This window comes from Sardina pilchardus, chromosome 1 (genome assembly GCF_963854185.1).
Source record: "Sardina pilchardus chromosome 1, fSarPil1.1, whole genome shotgun sequence".
Classification (NCBI taxonomy): Eukaryota; Metazoa; Chordata; class Actinopteri; order Clupeiformes; family Clupeidae; genus Sardina; species Sardina pilchardus.
In genome coordinates, this window is record NC_084994.1 from 10,747,328 (window position 1) to 10,771,215 (window position 23,888).

General features: G+C 40.7%; 1 protein-coding gene and 3 long non-coding RNA genes across 5 annotated transcripts in view; all 4 read left to right on the plus strand.

Moving 5' to 3' along the window:
- LOC134076348 (zinc finger protein 721-like) overlaps positions 1-2,085 on the plus strand; it is a 76,040-nt gene extending 73,955 nt beyond the window's left edge. The window contains 2 exon segments of the mRNA XM_062531354.1: positions 951-1,804; positions 1,807-2,085. Coding sequence (XP_062387338.1) covers positions 951-1,804; positions 1,807-2,085 — 1,133 coding nt within the window.
- Positions 2,086-6,111: 4,026 nt separating this feature from the next.
- LOC134064065 (uncharacterized) lies at positions 6,112-12,381 on the plus strand. Of its 2 annotated transcripts, none has more exons than XR_009936244.1 (8): positions 6,112-6,232; positions 6,976-7,149; positions 7,412-7,600; positions 9,291-9,345; positions 11,126-11,209; positions 11,313-11,478; positions 11,587-11,668; positions 11,986-12,381. It is a non-coding gene; the product is annotated as an uncharacterized LOC134064065 (long non-coding RNA). The 2 variants fall into 2 exon arrangements; XR_009936251.1 differs by having other exon boundaries at positions 6,979-7,149.
- Positions 12,382-15,385: 3,004 nt separating this feature from the next.
- On the plus strand, positions 15,386-17,642 carry LOC134064155 (uncharacterized). The gene is made up of 3 exons (XR_009936256.1): positions 15,386-15,548; positions 16,513-16,560; positions 17,125-17,642. It is a non-coding gene; the product is annotated as an uncharacterized LOC134064155 (long non-coding RNA).
- A 4,480-nt stretch (positions 17,643-22,122) lies between these two features.
- Positions 22,123-23,887, plus strand: LOC134064218 (uncharacterized). The gene is made up of 2 exons (XR_009936262.1): positions 22,123-22,345; positions 23,165-23,887. It is a non-coding gene; the product is annotated as an uncharacterized LOC134064218 (long non-coding RNA).
- The last annotated feature ends 1 nt before the right edge of the window (position 23,888 follows it).

Consider the following 23,888-nt stretch of genomic DNA (forward strand, 5'->3'; position numbering starts at 1 on the left):
AACATACAGACTGCACTATGCAGACACTCTTGGTTGATATTCTTGGAGGTATGGTGATTGGTGAGGTATGGTTTGGTGTTCATGTGTTAATAATAACAACATAATGCAACTGGATAGCAATGGCTGTAAAGTTCATTCAAACTTCTATTAATCAAAATATACATTTGCTAGAAGGTCCACTTACAGTATACTGTAAGTGGACCTTCTAGCAAATGTATATTTTGTTTATATATATATATATATATATATATATATATATATATATATATATATATATATACACTGTGCAAAAGTGGCTTTTAGAGGCTTTTGCATCTGAACTCTTCATATATATATACAAGTATATGAAAAAAAAACATGTTTGAAGTGTTTAGATAAAATATCGCCCTTCAGAAATGAGGAAGGTCATGTTATGTTGTGTAGCGTATTATGAAACACTCAACAGTAAAGTAATAGTGGCATGAATAATTGAACATGGAATTGGATATGTGCTCATGTGTTAGATTTATAAGCTTTCATCTCCCGACATGTTGTCTCCCGCTTCCTACTTCTGTGTGCATCTCTGTTGATGTTTCGTGTCTTGACCTTTCATGAAAATTGTTTACAAATCTTGCATAGTGTGCCTTTAAGAATAATTTCTCTGATCTTCTCAGAAGAAGCCCAAGGGGACACAGAAGGAAGGACAGACCAAGAGAGGCATCCCGCCCTCGACCTCTACGAGAATACAGAGTGCAGTGTGACTTCACCCCAGCGACTCCATCAGCGATCAGACCCCGCGGGGAAAAAGCACGAGTGCTCCCCCAGTGCCTCAAAACCTTCGCTGGGCCTTCCCCACTCGCATATCATCAACGTATCCACACCGGAGAGAAGCCGCATCAGTGCCTGACGTGGTGCGAAGAGTGTCAGGAGCAGGTTACAGCTGGCCATTCACCAGGTCACACACACGGGAGACAAGCGCCATCGCTGCTCGGAGTGCGGGAAGGCCTTCGGTCAGGCGTCCCACCTGAAGGCTCATCAGATGATCCACACGGGAGACAAGCCCCATTGCTGCTCGGAGTGCGGGAAGGCCTTCGGTCAGGCGTCCCACCTGAAGGCTCATCAGATGATCCACACGGGAGACAAGCCCCATTGCTGCTCGGAGTGCGGGAAGGCCTTCGGTCAGGCGTCCCACCTGAAGGCTCATCAGATGACCCACGCGGGAGACAAGCCCCATCGCTGCTCGGAGTGCGGGAAGGCCTTCGGTCAGGCGTCCCACCTGAAGGCTCATCAGATGACCCACGCGGGAGACAAGCGCCATCGCTGCTCGGAGTGCGGGAAGGCCTTCGGTCAGGCGTCCCACCTGAAGGCTCATCAGATGACCCACACGGGAGACAAGCGCCATCGCTGCTCGGAGTGCGGGAAGGCCTTCGGTCAGGCGTCCCACCTGAAGGCTCATCAGATGATCCACACGGGAGACAAGCGCCATCGCTGCTCGGAGTGCGGGAAGGCCTTCGGTCAGGCGTCCCACCTGAAGGCTCATCAGATGATCCACACGGGAGACAAGCCCCATCGCTGCTCGGAGTGCGGGAAGGCCTTCGGTCAGGCGTCCCACCTGAAGGGTCATCAGATGATCCACACGGGAGAACGGCCGCATCGGTGTCCTCAGTGCAGAAAGGCCATCCGTCAAACGAGCGACCTCAAGAAACACCTGAGGTTCCACACTGGGGAGAAGCCTTATCAGTGCTCGGAGTGCGGGAGAGCGTTCGCACAGATATCTTGTCTCAGGACACACCAGGGGACTCACACCGGAGTGAAACCGCATCACCGTGCCTGGAGTGCGGAAAGGCCTTCTGTGAAATTAGCGGCCTCGAGAAGCACCAGGTCATCCATGCGGAGGACAAGCCGTACGCCTGCGCTCTGTGTGGGAAGCGCTTCAGGCGCAACGCTGATCTGTAGACCCATCGTCTAGTGCATACCAACGACAAGCCACATATGTGTTCTCTCTGCGGAAAGGTGTTTAGTCAAAGGGTCAATCTCACTAGACACCAACTGCAGATACACAAGCAATCGAACACTGCGGACAAAAGACAAAAATGCTCTCAGTAGCGCTGCTGAACAACTTAGGCATCATATCAAATTGTGTGGAGGTTTTTTTTTTTTTTTTTTACATACGTCATGGTTGAAAACGTTAGCCTGGCAAGCCAAACTATACAGAAATGTATAGTCTGTGGTCGGACCATTCACAGAGCTGAAGTCTGTGGGTGGGATGAACAGTTGTCTTTCAAACTGCCTCTTCAAGTAATAGGCCAGCATTTGTGACCAATCGTAGCCAGTCGGCAAAACGGCAAATACATCCTTCTTTAAAACGAATGACTTGAGTGCTTCTTTCTGCTTAACCTTCAAAGAAAAGCCCAAGTCTAACTCTTCCAAAGCCGATTCAAACGAGCGTGCTTCGTTAGCCTAATCCATCTTTTGTTTTTCTTTATGGTTGTGCAACACGGTCTCACACCCAACTCGTCGAACGAGGACGCATGGTCCAGCCCCCTGGTGTCAATATCGGAAGCCAAAGGTGAGCTAAGGCGGGCTCAAGGACTCCGTACACAGATAGAGCGTTCTGATTGACTAGGCTGGCCTGGAGCCTAGCGCAGGCTTGGCCTCAACGGTGCGACCCTAGACCATCCCGCTAGGCAAAAATATTTTTGCCAGCTAGGGTGCGTCTAGCTTTCTAGGCTATGAAAACGTATCAGAATCACAAATAATCATGGTCGCAGACGTCCTATGACGCTACATGAAGTTGAATCCCCCCAATGACACATGTCTTCGATGCCCGCAAATGTACGGAGGACCTTACTGAAAGGAAAGACTAAGCAGGGAGCCTTGACAACCCCACCTGCTACAGAATAATGATGGTCAAGAGTTTCAGTTGTAATACCATGTTGTACCACATGTGGGTGCTGTAACGCAAGCCATTGTGGCGCACTATAGGGCGCTAAGCCATTGGAAGAGTGCACAATTTGAATCAGAATTCCACATAGCTCATTTAAAGCTAGCACAGTCAACGTGAAGATTTGTAGGCATAACTGTTCCATAGTTTTTTATTTTATTTCCATAGTATTATTAAAGAAAACATGTCACACAGTAAGTGCTAACGCAGTGTGAGTGTGAGTGAGCAGGACATCTCATTTCTCATATCTGTCTCCTTGATTCCTCCATACACTGTACATTCCTTCCCCATTTCCCTCACAAAATTAACCAGAAAAGCACTCAGAGAGTGCAAATCTCCGCCAAGCGAAAACATAACCGCCTCCCGGATCTAGACGGCGATCCGGATCACTCCCAATATGTAATAGTTTCTCCATCATTTCTTCGTCATTTCTTTGTCATTTCAGGCCTTCCTTGAAGATTTCACCGGAATCCATCCATAACTTTTTGAGTTATCTTATGAACACACACACACAAACAAACAAACAAACAAACAAATAGACAGACAGACAGACAGACAAACAAACCCCGATGAAAACATAACCTCCTTGGCGGAGGGAATTAAAAAAGGAGCATTTCTCAAATATTTCCCATTTTTTTCTCCTTGATTCCTCCATCCATCCTCCATCTTTACATTCCTCATTTTCTTCACCAAATTGATTAAAATGAGTGGTAAGGACATGTAGCACCCCTCTACTCTATTTAGTAGGAAAAAACACCTTTTATCATTTACTTAGTAATAGTGGTTTAGGCCAGTTCTAGGTACGGTTGGGGGGGGATTGACAATAGAGACAGATGTGAAGTAGTGATTAAATAATGCAAATTTATTATATACAGAATACCTTGTTCTCTCTAAGAGGAAAGAAGAGAGACTATGAATATAAGAAAAATAGAAAAACCCACAAAATAATAAAATAGCTCTTAAAAATGCATCAAGTATCAAATAGAATAATAAAACTCAATTGTTCAAAATAAAAGAAATACCCGGGTTGTGTGGTGTAATTCACAAGGTCAGTGTATAGTGTATCTTAGCTGATCCAAGGCAAAGATCTAAGCAAATCCAAGGCAACCACTGTCAGGCAAACGATCCAGTGTCCAGTGTCCAGTGTTCAAGCGCTATCCAGGGACTGACACGCCATCCAAGTGTTCCAGGTCAAAATAAAAAAAACAATCTGCATAGCAGTTTGAAAATACCAATAAATATCATCCTATATCACATATCAATTTAAATTGCTATAACACATTACGGGGTTCAGTATTAACTGTACTGTAACCAAATAAATACGTTTATGAGTAGGGAAGACTACTGGTACAATCAATGAATAAACTACACAAGCTACGACGTTAGTGTCGCTGGTAGGGAGAGAGAAGAGGTGCTGTTCTCACTCACACAAACACACACACACACACACACACACACACACACACACAGGCTAGTGTGCGCGCACCTCTAAACATTCTAATAATAACGTCTCCTCTCTCTTAAGAGTCCGTTACCAACCAAAGGTCATATATAATCAATTCAATATATTCATTAATGACTTACATTATAATCCATAACATGTACAATATCCTTACAATAACAGTGCTAAAAGAAAAACAAAGTAAAAGTAAATCTCTGACTGTTTTTTTAATAGCTCCGTGAGTCTAGCACGCTAATCATCCTAGCCCCATTCAATATAATGTACTAGCAGCTAACGGTGCTAATCACTCGCTACCAAAATGCTAGGGGAATATTTCAACTCACCGGAGTTCGTTCGAGGGAAATATCAAACAAGGTCAAGAGGTGTAGAAAAAGATGTGGAAGTAAAAAGGTAGTTGATCAAGTAGAATTTGATCAAGAAAAGAGTTAGAATAGAGACTAATATTTTTTCAGAAGAGAGTAATTCAAAAGGTGTCTAATCAAAGTTCGGTCATTCCTTCAAGTGAAGTCAAGAGAAGTAGGAAAACAAACCCGTCACCTAGGAGATGACTACTATGAAGCGTCAAAGTAACAATAATTAAATATAAAGTAAATTACAAAGTAAAATGTCATGTAAGTCATATCACCAAGTATCAAATTTAAATATATCAACGGTTATTAAATGTAATCTAATTTAAAGTTTAAATCAATGTCATTTGAATTTTGAATTACATTACACTTTAAATCAATTTAATAAGAAGTTGAATTAATTTGAAGTCATACATCACATTTACATTTGCCTGTTGTTCTCATTTTGAATAAGACTTAAAATTTCAGCCTCATGCAATTCCGTGCGCCACCATTTAATTCGAACGCCTTTACTTCAGACTTTGGACTTTGGTACTTCAAGGTTGTACTGTCACCTGTCAATCATGCTATGTCACCCGCCCCCCGCCCATCCACTGAATCTGAGTCGATTTATCAGTTCTTTAGTGATAGTTTCCCCCACTTCATCACCATCACCAGAGCCTTCGTCCTTCGTCTGACGCTGGGTTTCCACCGGTTTCCACAGAGCATGTCACCATGCGAGATCTTATACTGTCTTTGCGCGAGATACGACTGCTAAAATTTCACCCAGGGGGTGTTGTCCAGTTGTCACACACCTAGCGTTTCGGCTCAGTGGTCAACAGGTTAGCTTAGTGGTTAGTGGTTAGCTTAGTGTTTAGTTAGCTAGACAGTCCAGTGCTTCAGATTACATTCAGGGGTTTATTTAGCCCAAGTATGTTCAAGTGGCATACACACAAAAATCCGTTTAAATGTTTTGATGTTGAGAACAATTCATAATCTACAGAAACACCACAGTTCATATCGGCGTGCTAACTATCTAGTCGCCTAGCTTGCTATGTGTTTTCAATTGGTTATAATGGGTCAACAAGCTAACAAGCTAACAAGCTAACCTTCAATGATAGTGTGTCCTGAACACATTTGTTTAGCATAAACAATAAACCGTATCAAAATAAGCCATTAAAAGTGGTCAAGAAACCTTTATTCACATTTAATATTTCCATGTTTGACATTGATTTTGTTACTCCCACCTCTGTGTACAGTGTACAACGTGGTGATAATTTCGCCCGGAGTGAGTGAGTCTTACAAAAGACCTGATAAATCAACTCAGATTCAGTGGATGGGCGGGGGGCGGGGGACATACATAGAGAGGTATCACGCAGTCCTGGTGGTTGGGCATCAACCACAGCCAAAACGCGGAAGCAACGTGGATTTTACGTGCCTACGTTTATGTCAAACACATCGTGATTGGCTCATGAAGGAGCAGATACGTGAAACACGCTGCACATAGCCATATGGAGAAAGGTAGGAAACATCGTTTTTTTCTCGTCCCTCAAATTTAATAATAGTTTGTTTTTTTATGTCGATCAAAATAATATTTACTGGTCAACAGACTTTCACATGTGTAAATGCTGGAAAGGGCGATCTTTAGCCCAATTCAAAGTAAAATGACATAGGTGTAAGTAGGTTAGCCAACAATAACGTTATCCTACGTTATCCTACGTGGTAATTAGCTTAATAAATTATTGTTCTCGTTGGTTATATGGTTATATGTTAACAATAACGTTATCCTACGTTATCCTACGGGGCAATTAGCTTAATAAATTATTGTTCTCGTTGGTTATATGTTATATCCAACTCTTGGCTCTAACAACATATTAAAAAGCTGTGTAACACACTGAAATGTAAACTCTCAAATTGTAGATAGGCCTACATGGGAAATGAATGGCTAAATGCAATGACTATTCAATATGTTTGCATTTGAAATTTGTCTCATGTAAAAAGACGTGCAAAATACTGCAACATCTACTTTATAGCTATAAACAAAGTCCTTTAAGTGTCTCTGCTATAAATCAGTGGAATACTGATACTGGGGGGTGTTGATTTATTAATTGATTAATTTATTAATGTGACTGCTGAGCCTGTATCTTGTCATGGTTTTTCTTAAATTAAATCTAAAACATTACTATTGTTAAGTATTTTGCTAATTGGTATTATCTGTTAAGGGTCAAATAATTTTGCCTTGTTTTTCTGTTGTTTCTGTCCAGTAGGTGAGTGTTGATCATTTGTTTGGTACCTATTCCCCCAAGAGGGGTGCCAGTGTCCTGATGCTGACCAGTGCCACCGGTTCCGCCACTTGGTTCCTGCTGGAGCCTTAGCACCAACTGGATGAGGGGACTCCTCTCTGTGTTGAATTCCCGGCTGTCTAAGGCTTTGAAGTGGTATGATATGGGGTCACTAATCCTCAAATGCTGCCAGAAGGCTCTCTTTTCAATTGTATTCAAAAGTATCTGTCAATGTAAAGCACACAGAAGGGTGGAATATATCTTATTATGCCATAAATGGCACCTGCTCCTCACAAGCATTCCAAAAATATATGATTTAGGCTACTTAATGTGATCTGTCTTGTTACACCCTAAAAACTACCACTACTCAAAAGTGTCCGTCAATGCAAACTTAATGTGATCTGTCTTCATGTTACAGGAGAGTGGTGTCAAACTACAAGACCGCCAGCATGTAAACAAGGCCTTGTTTGTCCTTGTTTGGCTACTCACCACTCTTCTAATTCCTGAAGAGGCTGAAGCATGCTGGCCTTGACACCTCAGTCCTTGCTTCCATTAACAGCTGTGTCATGGTCTACTGCAACGGGTGGATAAGGAGGGCAAATGACAGGTATTTTTCATCACTTTTACATTACTTTTACTGTCATATTTAGAAAATACTCAAAAAGGTAAAACTTTACTTTTTTGATATCAAAACTTACACCTGGCTTGACATAGTTGGATTGGCGTTAGTGAAACGAGTTGCGCAAGGATGACCAGACAACGCTATTCGCTTTATCACTTATCTTGGATGTCTTAATTCTGCTTTTGTGAAACCCCACTGCTGTTGTTGTCTGTTGTTGTTGTTGTTCTGTGGTGTATGTGTTATTGTTGTGTGCGCTGGTAGTGACGTTGTGTGTTTTTGGTGGGCTGATGGTTGTTGTAGACTGTTTTTGAAAAAGAACACTAACTGTAGGCATATAAATGCTTTTGGATGGGGATTTTTGTTGTTGTTGTTGTTGTTGTCGTGTGATCGTTGTTGTGTGATCGTTGTTGTTGTTGTGTGATCATTATTGTGTGATCGTTGTTGTTGTGTGATTGTTGTTGTTGTGTGATGTGTGATCATTGTTGTTTTTGTTGTTGTGTGATAGTTGTGTGATTGTTGTTGTTGTTGTTGTGTGATCGTTGTTGTTGTGTGATTGTTCTTGTGTGATGTTGTTGTGTGATTGTTGTTGTTGTTGTTGTATGATTGTTGTTGTGTGAACATAGTTGTTGTTGTTGTGTGATTGTTGTTGTTGTTGTTGTTGTTGTGTGATTGTTGTTGTTGTGTGATTGTTGTTGTTGTGTGATGTGTGAACATTGTTGTTGTTGTTGTGTGGTCGTTGTTGTTGTTGTGTGATTGTTCTTGTGTGATGTTGTTGTGTGATTGTTATTGTTGTTGTATGATTGTTGTTGTTGTGTGATCGTGTTGTTGTTGTTGTGTGATGGTGTTGTTATTGTGTGATCGTTGTTGTAGTGTGATCATTGTTTTTGTGTGATCGTTGTTGTTGTGTGATTGTTGTTGGGTGATTGTTGTTGTTGTGTGATCATTGTTGTTATTGTTGTTGTAGTGTGATCGTTGTTGTTGTTGTTTGATTGTTGTTGTGTGATCGTTGTTGTTGTGTGATTGTGTGATTGTTGTTGTTGTGTGATGTTGTGTGTGTGATTGTTGTTGTTGTTGTTGTTGTTGTTGTATGATTGTTGTTGTGTGATCGTGTTGTTGTTATTGTGTGATCGTTGTTGTAGTGTGATCGTTGTTATTGTGTGATCGTTGTTATTGTGTGATCGTTGTTGTTGTGTGATTGTTGTTGTGTGATCATTGTTGTTGTTGTTGTTGTGTGATCGTTGTGTGATTGTTGTTGTTGTGTGATCATTGTTGTTGTTGTTGTGTGATCATTGTTGTGTGAACGTTGTTGTTGTTGTTGTGTGATCGTGTTGTTGTTGTGTGATTGTTGTTGTTATTGTGTGATCGTTGTTGTAGTGTGATTGTTGTTATTGTGTGATCGTTGTTGTTGTATGATTGTTGTTGTGTGATCATTGTTGTTGTTGTGTGATTGTTGTTGTTGTGTGATCATTGTTGTTATTGTTGTTGTAGTGTGATCCTTGTTGTTGTTGTTGTGTGATCATTGTTGTGTGAACTTTGTAGTTGTTGTTGTTGTGTGATCCTTGTTGTTGTGTGATCCTTGTTGTTGTTGTTGTTGTTGTTGTGTGATCGTTGCTGTAGTAGTGCTTCAGTGATGGTCTTTTCACGTTCTGTGTGTTTTGTTTCCCTCTGTTTGCAGGCAGTGTGCTGTGAGGACTGCTGCCCTGATTCATACGGAAGAACCAAGCCCGCAAGTAAGTTTACTCACTTATTAGCGAGGTTAACGAGCTATGTTGCGCTCAAAGCCAGGATATGCTGTGACACAAAAACGGTCGCGTCCTCCTGGCAGATGGTGTTATCAAGCACACAGAAGGGGGGAATATAGCTTATTGTACCTTAAATGACAAGTGCTCATCACAAGCATTCCAAAAATATATGATTTAGGCTACTTAATGTGATCTGTCTTCGAGTTACACCCTAAAAACTACCAACATTGTCAAAAGTGTCCGTCAATGCAAACGGTCGTGTCCTCCTGGCAGATGGTGTTATCACGCACACAGAAGGGTGGAATATAGCTTATTGTACCTTAAATGACAAGTACTCATCACAAGCATTCCAAAAATATATGATTTAGGCTACTTAATGTGATCTGTCTTCGAGTTACACCCTAAAAACTACCAACACTGTCAAAAGTGTCTGTGAATGCAAACGGTGGCATCCTCCTGGCAGATGGTGTTATCAAGCACACAGAAGGGTGGAATATAGCTTATTGTACTTTAAATGACAAGTACTCATCACAAGCATTCCAAAAATATATGATTTAAATTACTTAATGTGATCTGTCTTCGAGTTACACCCTAAAAACTACCAACACTGTCAAAAGTGTCCGTCAATGCAAACGGTGGCATCCTCCTGGCAGATGGTGTTATCAAGCACACAGAAGGGTGGAATATAGCTTATTGTACTTTAAATGACAAGTACTCATCACAAGCATTCCAAAAATATATGATTTAAATTACTTAATGTGATCTGTCTTCGAGTTACACCCTAAAAACTACCAACACTGTCAAAAGTGTCCGTCAATGCAAATGGTCGTGTCCTCCTGGCAGATGGTGTTATCAAGCACACAGAAGGGTGGAATATAGCTTATTGTACCTTAAATGACAAGTACTCATCACAAGCATTCCAAAAATATATGATTTAGGCTACTTAATGTGATCTGTCTTCGAGTTACACCCTAAAAACTACCAACACTGTCAAAAGTGTCCGTGAATGCAAACGGTGGCATCCTCCTGGCAGATGGTGTTATCAAGCACACAGAAGGGTGGAATATAGCTTATTGTACTTTAAATGACAAGTACTCATCACAGGCATTCCAAAAATATATGATTTAGGCTACTTAATGTGATCTGTCTTCGAGTTACACCCTAAAAACTACCAACACTGTCAAAAGTGTCCGTCAATGCAAACGGTGGCATCCTCCTGGCAGATGGTGTTATCAAGCACACAGAAGGGTGGAATATAGCTTATTGTACCTTAAATGACAAGTACTCATCACAAGCATTCCAAAAATATATGATTTAGGCTACTTAATGTGATCTGTCTTCGAGTTACACCCTAAAAACTACCGGTGTTCAAAAGTATCCGTCAATGCAAACGGTCACGGCCCACTGGCAGATGGTGTTAATAAGCACACAGAAGGGTGGAATATAGCTTATTATAGCTTAAATCACATCTACATTCTACAGGCATTCCAAGAATATATGGTTTAGGCTACTTACATTTATCTGTCCCCATGTTACACCCTAAAAGCTACCCGTGGTCAAAAGCATCCGTCGATGCAAACGGTCACGGCCCACTGGCAGATGGTGTTAACAAGCACACAGAAGGGTGGAATATAACTTATTATAGCTTAAATCACATCTACACTCTACAGGCATTCCAAAAATATATGATTGAGGCTACTTAAACTGATCTGTCCCCATGTTACACCCAGAATTGGTAATGCCTTTTTTTCTGTTACTGGTAATTTAGGCCCATGGCATCTTGAGGCCTTTTGGACAGAGGAGAGGACGACCGAGCTGGTTAACCTCTACACAAATAGATGCACGTCAAGTGGTATGTATAACTGAAAGTTTTTTCTGTGTCAATCCTTTCTTGAAGTTCAAACATGGAACCTTAACATTTGTTTTTAATGACACTACTGTGTACTGTCTTACAGATGCTTTGGGGTGTGAGACCGCCGGTATACCCACCTACAGTATATTGATCCTGACATCAGTGCCAAATATTTCTTGATAATAATAATAATAATAATACCTCAGTTTTTTATAGCGCTTTTCTGGGTACCCAAAGACGCTTGATGGCAATTGGTCGAAAAAAGCACGGTATGACCGGCATTCTATGTTTTCATTTTCCTTTTTTAAAGATGGAAATGATGCAGACTACTGTGTCTGATTACACTTTAACACCTTTCTACCTCAACACTAATTCAGGGTGTATCATGGCCCAAATATGCTGAGGAATGCAGGCTGCCTTGGTGGGCTTAGGAGTTGCCTTTCACTTCAGTCAGTGACGGTACGTTAATATTGAATAACCAACTCTTACTGGTACAACTGCATGCACACAACTGTTACATCATGATTTGGCTTGTCATAAGAGAATGATCAAAAACAATAATGATTGCATAGCCTAAGTTGGCCATGCCTGTCTTGCTATTAACCTATGCAAATCTCTGCTTATTTTATTTTGACAATTGAATTCATGTTGGACAAACAACTCATTATTCATAGGTTCAGTAAGTGTATGTAATATTTTGTCTGGTGAGTGTAACTTTGTTTCTGACTCTTTTGTGATTTTGATACATTTTCATGCTTTGTTTGCCATTTTTAAAGGAAAAGGTCCAGGACGTAAGGCTTTTACAGCTGAAAAGCTGAGACAGCTTGTGCAGTCCTACAATGCACATGTCAATGATCAGCTGTTTGTTGAGGCAGCGGCAGCAGATGCAGCACCAACACCACCAGCAGCAGCAGCAGTGGCAGGAGCAGCACCACCAGCACCACCAGCACTATAAATGCCAGCAGCGGCAGATTATAAAGAAGGATAACAATTAATACATGAAATTAGAGTGGGAAGTTGTGCTTTTATGTTTCATGTTTATGGTTTTATATATATATGCACCTTACTTGAGCGTCACTACAAATTCATTATACTGCAATGCAATTACAATAAAGGCATTAATTTGTCATTTCAGTTTGTATTACTACATTCATTTAGCCTGGGTGCCAGCCAAACTTAGCCCTTTCCACAACATTTCAGGTCGGGAAGTTCGGTCTACAATCACACAACAACAACGATCACACAATAACAACGATCACACTACAACAACGATCACACAATAACAACAACACGATCACACAACAACAATCATACAACAACAACAACAACAACAACAACAATCACACACACAACATCACACAACAACAACAATCACACAATCACACAACAACAACGATCACACAACAACAATCAAACAACAACAACAACGATCACACTACAACAACAATAACAACAATGATCACACAACAACAACAATCACCCAACAACAATCACACAACAACAACGATCACACAAAAACAATGATCACACTACAACAACGATCACACAATAACAACACCATCACACAACAACACGATCACACAACAACAACAATCATACAACAACAATAACAATCACACAACAACATCACACAAGAACAATCACACAACAACAACAACGACCACACAACAAGAACAACAATGTTCACACATCACACAACAACAACAATCACACAACAACAACAATCACACAACAACAACAACAACAACAATCACACAACAACAACAACTATGTTCACACAACAACAATCATACAACAACAACAACAACAATCACACAACAACATCACACAAGAACAATCACACAACAACAACGATCACACAACAACAACAACAACAATCACACAACTATCACACAACAACAAAAACAACAATGATCACACATCACACAACAACAACAATCACACAACAACAACGATCACACAATAATGATCACACAACAACAACAACGATCACACAACAACGATCACACGACAACAACAACAACAACAACAAAAATCCCCATCCAAAAGCATTTATATGCCTACAGTTAGTGTTCTTTTTCAAAAACAGTCTACAACAACCATCAGCCCACCAAAAACACACAACGTCACTACCAGCGCACACAACAATAACACATACACCACAGAACAACAACAACAACAGACAACAACAGCAGTGGGGTTTCACAAAAGCAGAATTAAGACATCCAAGATAAGTGATAAAGCGAATAGCGTTGTCTGGTCATCCTTGCGCAACTCGTTTCACTAACGCCAATCCAACTATGTCAAGCCAGGTGTAAGTTTTGATATCAAAAAAGTAAAGTTTTACCTTTTTGAGTATTTTCTAAATATGACAGTAAAAGTAATGTAAAAGTGATGTAAAATACCTGCAATTTGCCCTCCTTGTCCACCCGTTGCAGTAGACCATGACACAGCTGTTAATGGAAGCAAGGACTGAGGTGTCAAGGCCAGCATGCTTCAGCCTCTTCAGGAAGTAGAGGAGTGGTGAGTAGCCAAACAACGACAAACAAGGCCTTGTTTACATGCTGACGGTCTTGTAGTTTGACACCATTCTCCTGTAACATGAAGACAGATCACATTAAGTTTGCATTGACGGACACTTTTGAGTAGTGGTAGTTTTTAGGGTGTAACATGAAGACAGATCACATTAAGTAGCCTAAATCATATATTTTTGGAATGCTTGTGAGGAGCAGGTGCCATTTATGGCATAATAAGATATATTCCACCCTTCTGTGTGCTTTACATTGACAGATACTTTTGAATAAAATTGAAAAGAGAGCCTTCTGGCAGCATTTGAGGATTAGTGACCCCATATCATACCACTTCAAAGCCTTAGACAGCCGGGGATTCAACACAGAGAGGAGTCCCCTCATCCAGTTGGTGCTAAGGCTCCAGCAGGAACCAAGTGGCGGAACCGGTGGCACTGGTCAGCATCAGGACACTGGCACCCCTCTTAGGGGAATAGGTACCAAACAAAATGATCAACACTCACCTACTGGACAGAAACAACAGAAAAACAAAGCAAAATGATTTGACCCTTAACAGAGAATACCAATTAGCAAAATACTTAACAATAGTAAGAGACACCAATTTAAGAAAAAACATGACAAGATACAGGCTCAGCAATCACATTAATAAATTAATCAATTAATAAATCAACACCCCCCAGTATCAGTAGGCCTATTCCACTGATTTATAGCAGAGACACTTAAAGGACTTTGTTTATAGCTATAAAGTAGATGTTGCAGTATTTTGCACGTCTTTTTACATGAGACAAATTTCAAATGCAAACATATTGAATAGTCATTGCATTTAGCCATTAATTTCCCATGTATCTACAATTTGAGAGTTTACATTTCAGTGTGTTACACAGCTTTTTAATATGTTGTTAGAGCCAAGAGTTGGATATAACATATAACCAACGAGAACAATAATTTATTAAGCTAATTACCACGTAGGATAACGTTATTGTTAACATATAACCAACGAGAACAATAATTTATTAAGCTAATTACCACGTAGGATAACGTAGGATAACGTTATTGTTGGCTAACCTACTTACACCTAAGTCATTTTACTTTGAATTGGGCTAAAGATCGCCCTTTCCAGCATTTACACATGTGAAAGTCTGTTGACCAGTAAATATTATTTTGATCGACATAAAAAAACAAACTATTATTAAATTTGAGGGACGAGAAAAAACGATGTTTCCTACCTTTCTCCATAGGCTATGTGCAGCGTGTTTCACGTATCTGCTCCTTCATGAGCCAATCACGATGTGTTTGACATAAACGTAGGCACGTAAAATCCACGTTGCTTCCGCGTTTTGGCTGTGGTTGATGCCCAACCACCAGGACTGCGTGATACCTCTACATAGACTGTAAAAAATATGGACAAAGCGTCTGTGACGTCACCCATAGATTTCTGAAGAACTCAAATGAAGCCGTTTATGGGGGGTATGCATAGACAGTAAAAGATATGGACAGAGCTATCACGTAGACGGCAGCAGAGACCGAGGAAGCAAATTTCAACGTTTTTTTTAGGTCTTCTTATTCCGTCATAGGTCTCCTGCGCAGGCTCAGATGTCGTACATGTGACGTAGGCACGTAGTCTGACCGAGTCTGACCCAGAGCGGTAGATATAACAGAGTGGCGACACTCCCATAGACCTCCATAGGAAACAATGGCGGACGTTTTTTCAGGCTACTTCCGCGTTATGGAGAGCTCAACAGTTCTTAACAGTGACATTCGCGGAGTTTGCCTCATTCACTTCCATTGGTGTCTGCCTAACTTTGTCAGCGGTAAGTAAACGAAAGCACGACCTTTTTTGAAATTGTTATATATTTCCTATATCAACTGTACCAGTATGTACTCGTAGTGTTATTCGAGTTGTTTGTGCTGCTCGTTTAACTGTTATTTTTGTATCTTAGTTATGACCGAAATTTCAGAGCATAACGTTACGTTAGCCTACCAAGCTAACCTTAGACGTGGAGGGAGGCTATCTTAAATGTAATGTTCCTATGGAATGTCAGACATATCACACTTGGTTACGCTACTGTAGTAGAGCAACGTTAGATAATATATGGGGTTATCAAGGAGTTTGTATGACATTTATAATCCTATTTGCTGAACCTGATGGCGTTAGCTAATGTTAGCTAGTCAGCTCACGCACATTCGAAATGCAATGAAGGGGGAACAGTAACGTGATCTTAATGCATGCAATGGCATCAGATGTGCTCGTTATCAACGAGTTTGTGATTAAGTTGTTCTTCAGATGAACAGTGGAACTAATTAATGGGATGACATTTCATTTAGACCTGATCTAGCTTGTTAGCTTGCTAGATGGAATGTTTCATGGCACTATGAAGTGAACCTGAAGCTAAACTTGTGATCAGAGAGCATGATATGAACTCGGGTACATCTCTTCACAACAGAAATTTCAATTATGAACTTCAGGCCAGGGGAGCTGTAGAAGCAAAAACTGTACTATACTCTCCTGCCGTGCGTGTGTCACTTGCCTAACTGTCCAGTCCTGCCCCTAGTGCCACTACTGTTCCAACTCGGGAGTCGGGACAGTGGCACGAGACTAGAGCTTGGGATAGGGGCGCGTGTACAGTGCAGTACTTATTTTTGTTTCAACTGCTGTTGGATGTCAGGTTGCAGTCAATATTATTCTACATTGAATGTACATTTCTGAGGTCTATATCACCACAGCAGGTCGATGTATTTGATGGAATAATTTTGATTGCAATGACTATCTTGCAGATGCTGAAAGTGATGTGACAAGACATTGTCTTCAATTAAGTGGTCCTTGTAAGTAGGCTATAATAATTTTCTTTCTTTTTTTTTACCTTGTATGGATAACTGAAAAGTGTAGGTTAATGATGCTTTAAGGGTAGAATTAGGTCCATCCATAGAATAAGAACAATGTTTGCAATGATGTAGCCTAGTCTAGTTAGCTGTAGTGGGTATAGGCCTACTGTAATCAATCCCAATTGTTGTCTGTACAGTATGCTGGCATTCCTCACAAAGTCAGTTACTGATTACCCTCAGTATTGTTCTTATTACAATAAGAAAAGTCTCCTTGTGTTGATGAATGCAATGGCTAAAGTGCAGTGATTTCTTATAGCCTGTCAGCTTTTTATTCTCAAAATAACCATGAAAGATATTGTTGGGAATCATTGGTGTTATAAAAGTTATAAGGTGTGGCACCCCCAACCAACCTTGAAGGGGTCAGCCGTGTATGTAAAACTCTTGCTGGCCTTTTGCTTTTGTTTATGCTAATACCTTGATGTGGCATCTGTGAATGTATTTTACCAAGTATACACTGACTTTTACCTGCTCTCTCCATTTTCCACTGTGCCTGTTCTTGCCTAGGACCAAGGATGCAGAGGACAAGACGGGTGTGTAGTATTGACTGAAATGATCAGAGAAGGTCATTTTTTATGGTTTAGGTCCAAACGAAGGGACCCTTCCAACCTCAGCATCTCCAACACCTCCTGTCACACCTCCAGCCAAATGTGCTACATCTTCCTCAGTTAACCTTCTTGTACTGTAGGTGTGCATGTCCAGCATCCTTTGCACATTAATGTCTTTAGTTGTACACACGGTACGGTTGTTCAGATTTGGGAATCTGAAATGTTTTTCAGAATGTCTTTGAAAATATAAATGGGTGTTAACCCTCCTTTTTATATTGCAGTCTCACCATATCTCCCTTAAGCCTTTTCTGTGTGTATTCCTGTTCTTGATGTTGTTAAAACATAGCCTACTTGTTCCACACATTGAAAATGTAATAAACAAATGTATTGAAAACTCAAAATGTATCAGTCATCCTTTTTATGCTGTTCTAAGTGCTTTCTTGAAACAGATGATTGCGTATTGAGTTACAATGTTATCGAAACAGTGGGTGTCCTGAACGAACTGTTGAACAAACTTAACTTTAACATACACACTTTTAACATTTTGGCTGTTATTTATCGTTCTTTGTTAATGTATTTTCATATGTTTATGGCTTAATCTGAAAATATTACTAAGGCTGTGTGGTGGCCATATTTAGGCTATTCCTTAAAAAAAACAAATTAACTGATTGACTGCATTGATCTAACTTTTAACGTATAACCTGTTACTGGTTGCCATATATTATAGATGTTCATGGCTTACTCCTAAAATTGTGAAGGCTGTGGGTGTGTAGGCCTATATAGTTAGGGTGGCCACCTTCATCTCATCAAAATAACTGGAGAGGATCACTGAACATCTCAAATACCCACGGTAACATTGGATACAAAATACATACATTTCAACAATGTAAGTTTATTATGCATGACGACAAACAGGCAAATCACGGAACCAGGAATGGAGCTGATGCCGAGAGGTAGGCTAAATGGCAGTGTCAGCTACCACAGAATAGACTATTTCAGAACGATGTTTGCAGAGCAAACTTGCGATATGTCATGGGCACTAATGTAAACATGCTAACCAACGTTATAGCACTTCAAATTGAACTCGTGTTTGGAATGTTTCGATGTTTCTCGTGATCATTGCTGTCTATCCCATAGAAATAACATGGCAGCGCCAGGGCTGGTTAGAACTGTTGTAGCGTACATGAACCACGTGACGGCGCGGCGGCGACTTCAAAGAGTGTCGCAACTCTCTCTATCTATGGCTCTGGTCTGACCTATGGCGACCATAGACATAGAACGCTAGACAGAGCAACCGACGTTCTGGCCAATGGAAGCAAACGAGACGCGAGGCGGCCATCTTGGAAAGGTGATTAATTCCACTCCGTGTAATCGCTTTGGCTGGAGAAATTAATTGTCAGACCATTTTAGAAATAATTCCTCACTACATACCACTAATTTTCACGTTTCTTTTTTGTCATGTGCAAATCTATGCTAAAGGACACACGATTATCTGGTTTTAGAGCAAAATGTTGCACATTTTGTGATTAAAGCTGCGTTTTGACCCACTGTACCATACATCACTCACCTTAATATACTAAATTGCTCAAGGGATATCACCGGGCATCCTCTTAAATCTTAAAGAGGTACCCCTAGCCTACTAGATTCTGCAAAAAAAAAAAAAAAAAACGACAAAACCAGGTTTACCTAAATTATGGCATTTGGCTGCCGGACTATGATAAGGGGGGAAAGGAGAAAGATGGGAGGGAATCCTATTGAATCCTGGTTGAGACAAATGCAGAGAGCAGATTTATTTATTTATTTTGGATATGGATAATAGTTCATTAGCTGCAATCCTTTGTTTTATTATGGTTATAGTTATTTAGCAGACGCCTTTGTCCAAAGCGACATACAAATAAATAACTCAAATTAAATTAAACAGTGAATAATTACAAAAATAGGGAGAATAGTAGGCCTAATATCATCAATAAAACTGTATAAAACAGTTGAAATGTTATCATTCACACTACACTGTTATAGGCCTATATTTCATTCAGCTTGCAATAAACCTATTGCAAGGTCATGCATTGCCTGTTGGATTCAACTGCAACTCCATAAAAAGGTCATAGTAAATACAGCACACCAGATTTTAATAAAACAATTTAATTAAGTTTTTTTTAAACTGCTGTAATAACACTGGGATGATTATTAAACATTACATACACACACACACACACACACACACACACACACACAGGTGAGGTGATTTGTTTCAACCATGTATGATGCCTGGCTAGATAAACTTAACTTGTGACAGTACTAAATCTTTAGTAGGCTAAGCTACAATCTATTACAGTTTTTGCCCGTTGCTTGAACACATTTTGCAAAACTTCGCTCACTGTGCCAAAACTCTACACATAAGTAAACAGAACACCACACTAGGAAATATACCTTTCACGTCTATGTCAAATTGAAACTCTACTATCAGTACCTAAACTCTGCTATGAAAACCTAACAATCCTTTGTCAAAATGTAACTCTGGTGAAAAAATAAAACACGCTTGCGTCATATGCATACACTTTCAGATCAGGAGGAACACACTAGTCTACTTTATATAAAACACCTTGCTGGAATACATTTAGCAAAACTGTAACCGCTCATTGTGCCAAAATCCTACACAGTAAACATGACACAACACTGGGAACTATACCATTCACATCATTATTTATAATGGCTAAACTGAAAGCTTTTTGTAGCTGGCTGATTGGTGTTCAGTTTTGCAAGTAAGTGCCTTCAAGTGTGTATTTGAGTGGTTGCAATTGCCCGATGTGTTTTGTATTTTGGTTACATGTGTTTTCCGAATGGCGCCCTGAGATTTCATTTTTGAACAAAGTGTCTTATGTATGAAATAGATAGTATGCAGGACCAAGTGTGTTGCATAATTGCTTAAGGTATGGGTACATGTGTTTGAGGTATGGTACAAAAAGCTCCAAGTTGTGTTACTTTAGTCTAAGCATGGGTCTATAGTGCAACGGGCAAAAACTGTAAAATGCACTAGAATGCAGGAAATGGCAAACAGCAGAGGAGCAGGTGGACACTGGGTAGAGGACAGTGGAGGAGCAGGTGGACACTGGGCAGCAGAGGACAGCGGAGGAGCAGGTGGACACTGGGCAGCAGAGGACAGCGGAGGAGCAGGTGGACACTGGACAGCGGAGGAGCAGGTGGACGCTGGGCAGCGGAGGAGCAGGTGGACGCTGGGCAGCGGAGGAGCAGGTGGACGCTGGGCAGCGGAGGAGCAGGTGGACGCTGGGTAAAGGACAGTGGAGGAGCAGGTGGACGCTGGCAGCGGAGGAGCAGGTGGACGCTGGGCAGCGGAGGAGCAGTTGAACGCTGGGCAGCGGAGGAGCAGCTGAACGCTGGGCAGCGGAGGAGCAGTTGAACGCTAGTCAGCGGAGGAGCCGTTCAAACTCTCTGCAGTCCTGTATACTCATGGCCCTGCTTTGGTACAATGTCCATCTTAAGATCTGAAATGTTATGAGGAAAAGATGAATTAGTCAAGCAAGTTATTAAGCAAGGAATTTAATAAAGAGAGTGATAGAGAGTAACAATAACATGATGTATATGACTTTAAAAGTGCTAATTTTCTCTTACCTTATGGTCTACTCAGTGACACAGTGTATGTGTGTGTGTGTGTGTGTGTGTGTGTGTGTGTGTGTGTGTGTGTGTGTGTGTACTGCTCATATTACACAGAAGTAAGGCCAGTCAGTACTTATGAGGTAAACACTGAGGGTCTAGGAACAACAGTCGACAGCTTGTCAATTCAGATGTAATAGTTCAACACTAATCCCAATATTACCCCCCTCCAGGTGTCAAGTAAGGTTGGAAAGGGGTTTTCACGCATTTTGTATTACACAACATTGCATTGGAAAGCTATACTGTACTAGCCACTGTCCATCTGATTGTCTAACGTTAGCTGCTGACTGTATGTTATCTTACTATTATATTATTTCAACATCTCTTGTTCCTTCATTGCTTCTGTAATCTCGGCTTCATTGAAAATGAGGGCTACCCTCAATGACTCTTCGAGAATAAATAAAGGTTGAATGAATGAATGAATGACTAAGTTGCTAACATTAACGTTAGCTGCTGACTAAAGTTGCTAGCTAACAACGCCCTCCACTCCCAACTCAATGTGGACTGAAATGTTTACTCCTATTGGCTTTTACAATATTTAACTTCAATTACTTACTTCTACTTATGATGTTCAAATATGTCATGTTTAATCAGTTTCATTGCCAAGCAATTCTAGCTAGTTGTACTCTTGTGTTAACCTAGAACGATCAATAGTGCTAGCTGTTAACGATGTCAGCATCTTTAACTCTGTGGTAGCTATCGATAATATGATAATATGCTGTTACAAAATACAAACAATAGCACAGTAATGTTAAATCTTACTTGTGAAGTTATCTTGTTTTCCTCATCTCTGCCGTTCGCTCGTTTGAGTAGGAGTATGCAGCACACCAGCCCGGAATCCTGTATCTTCCGTATGTGCTGTCTCTCGACGTTCACCTCTCGAAGATGGCGGCCGTATTTCTCGCGTCTCAGCAGCCAATGCTCCGTCTAGCGTTCTATGTCTATGATGGCGACGCTTTACTCTCGCTGGACGCATGCGCCTTTAACACTTTAGCATTGACTTTCGAAAAACTTTAATTACTCCGCCGATAAGACAGTTACGAGATTTTTATGTCAATTTCACAATGTAGTATGTACCCCGACAATAGAAAATGTTCATATAAAGGCTTAAAACGCTTCAGCTGTAACGTTATTTGATGTCAAAGTGGCGCTTACGCCCCATAGGATTCAATGGAATGGCCAGCTAGCCACGGTCTTCTCGTTAGCATGGCGGCCGCCATACTGTCTACACTCTCAGAACGTTCGCTGCCCCCTTGGGGGTATGGGCGGCGCCATCTTGGGAAACGTTGGGAAATCCTAACCACGCCCACATTCTGGCCAATCCAATCAAATGGGTGAAAGGGCGGGCTTTGTGCGAAACTGAGCCGAACAGGTGTTCTGTTCTGCTCGGCTTGTTCAGCTAAACAGCTAATACGTTACGGTTACGAGACTGGCAAGCTAGGCTACTGCTACGGTTACTGCGAAGCCACCGAAGTCGAAGACTGATTCTAACCCACCTGAATTTGCTGGTAAGTTGAACCGTGTTCATGTATGTCTCTTAAAGGCATGTGTTCAGACATCTTATGATTATGTATCCTGCAAGCTAACCGGGTAAACTCATGTGAATAGTTAGTGCTGCTAACAAGTTAGCCTACTACAAATAATGAACGGAGTTGTGTTTGCGCCTTCTAGCAGGTGAAATAAGCTAGCTGTTAACGTTACGTTACCTCATTTACAATAAACGATAGAGAAAGTTAGACTCCACTACAGATACATTGATCTTTAGCTTTAGTGATTAACGTTACCCATCTCTGTTCTCATTTTTTTATTGGTAATGTTTATGAAACGTTGAAACGTATGATCCTGTGACATTGAATGTGGCGGTCATTTCATTGTAACATTAACAATAATTTATGTCAACATCAAGCTCGCCTTATTCCGTCAAGTTATTGACAAAATCTTAGTCTAGTATTAGTTGTACATCATTGATGTGTTTTATGTTTTAGCAATTATCATAAGTTTCATCAGGTCCCTTTCCACAGGTGTATTAATCAAACATGCTGTCTGCATTCATAGTCAAGGTGCTTGATTTTATACACCTGTGGAAAGGGACCTAATGAAAACAATGAATATACAAGGGTGTTGTGTTATGGATTATGCAATGAGTAAAACTAAATACAATTTTAGAGCAATGATTTGCACAATATGTAATTTTACTGTCAAAATCACACTCGTGAATACTGATTACAAGTGTTGTTAGTTGACACTTGTGTTGTACTTGTATTGCATTTCATTGTAGGTTACACAGGTATGAATGTAATTAAATGTTAACCTTTCTATTTTGGCAGTACCTAATGTGTGGATCATTGAAGACTGCTATGTTTGCTGTGGAGAGGAGGTGGCAAGGAGGTCCCTGAGCTCTAACCTGGGACTAAATGCAGGTGAAATGGCTTGGCTGGGGTCGACTGAGGTGGCATAGCATCCTTCTCCTTTTTGCCTAGTCCCTGAAGAGTGGATTTTGCCGCAGAGATGAAGCAGAACCTGTGTGATCTCCATCTGCTCTGCATCATCGATGGGGATCCACAAACCCCAAGAAGATCGAGTATGGGTGAACAGCAGCTTTGTGTTGGGTCATGCCCCATCCACACAACTTTGCATTGTTTCTTAGAGACCAGGTTAATCTGTCTGGGGCAATGAATATTTTTAAAATATTGTTGAATGTCTGTATCCAGCCGAATTCAGTAGGCAACCTGCATTTTGATGGCACTGAACTTGCACTTACAAATGGTTATGGAACTTTTCTAAGAGATGCTGTTACTGATGGACTGATGGACTGTTACACCCTTTCCTTTACTTATGTCAAAACCAATGTCTGTTCATTAACACAATTACTGTTGATGGCACTGAAGTTGAAAATAAAAACACAAATGTTTATGGGACTTTTCTGGTCAACTGTGACCTACATTTAACTTGTGTCAAACCAGTTTTGTCTATGCTGTCAAACATTTACGATTAAATTGCAGTGGGAGCAAAAACAATCAGTAGGTTGAATTAAAGACCCAGATGCGGAAG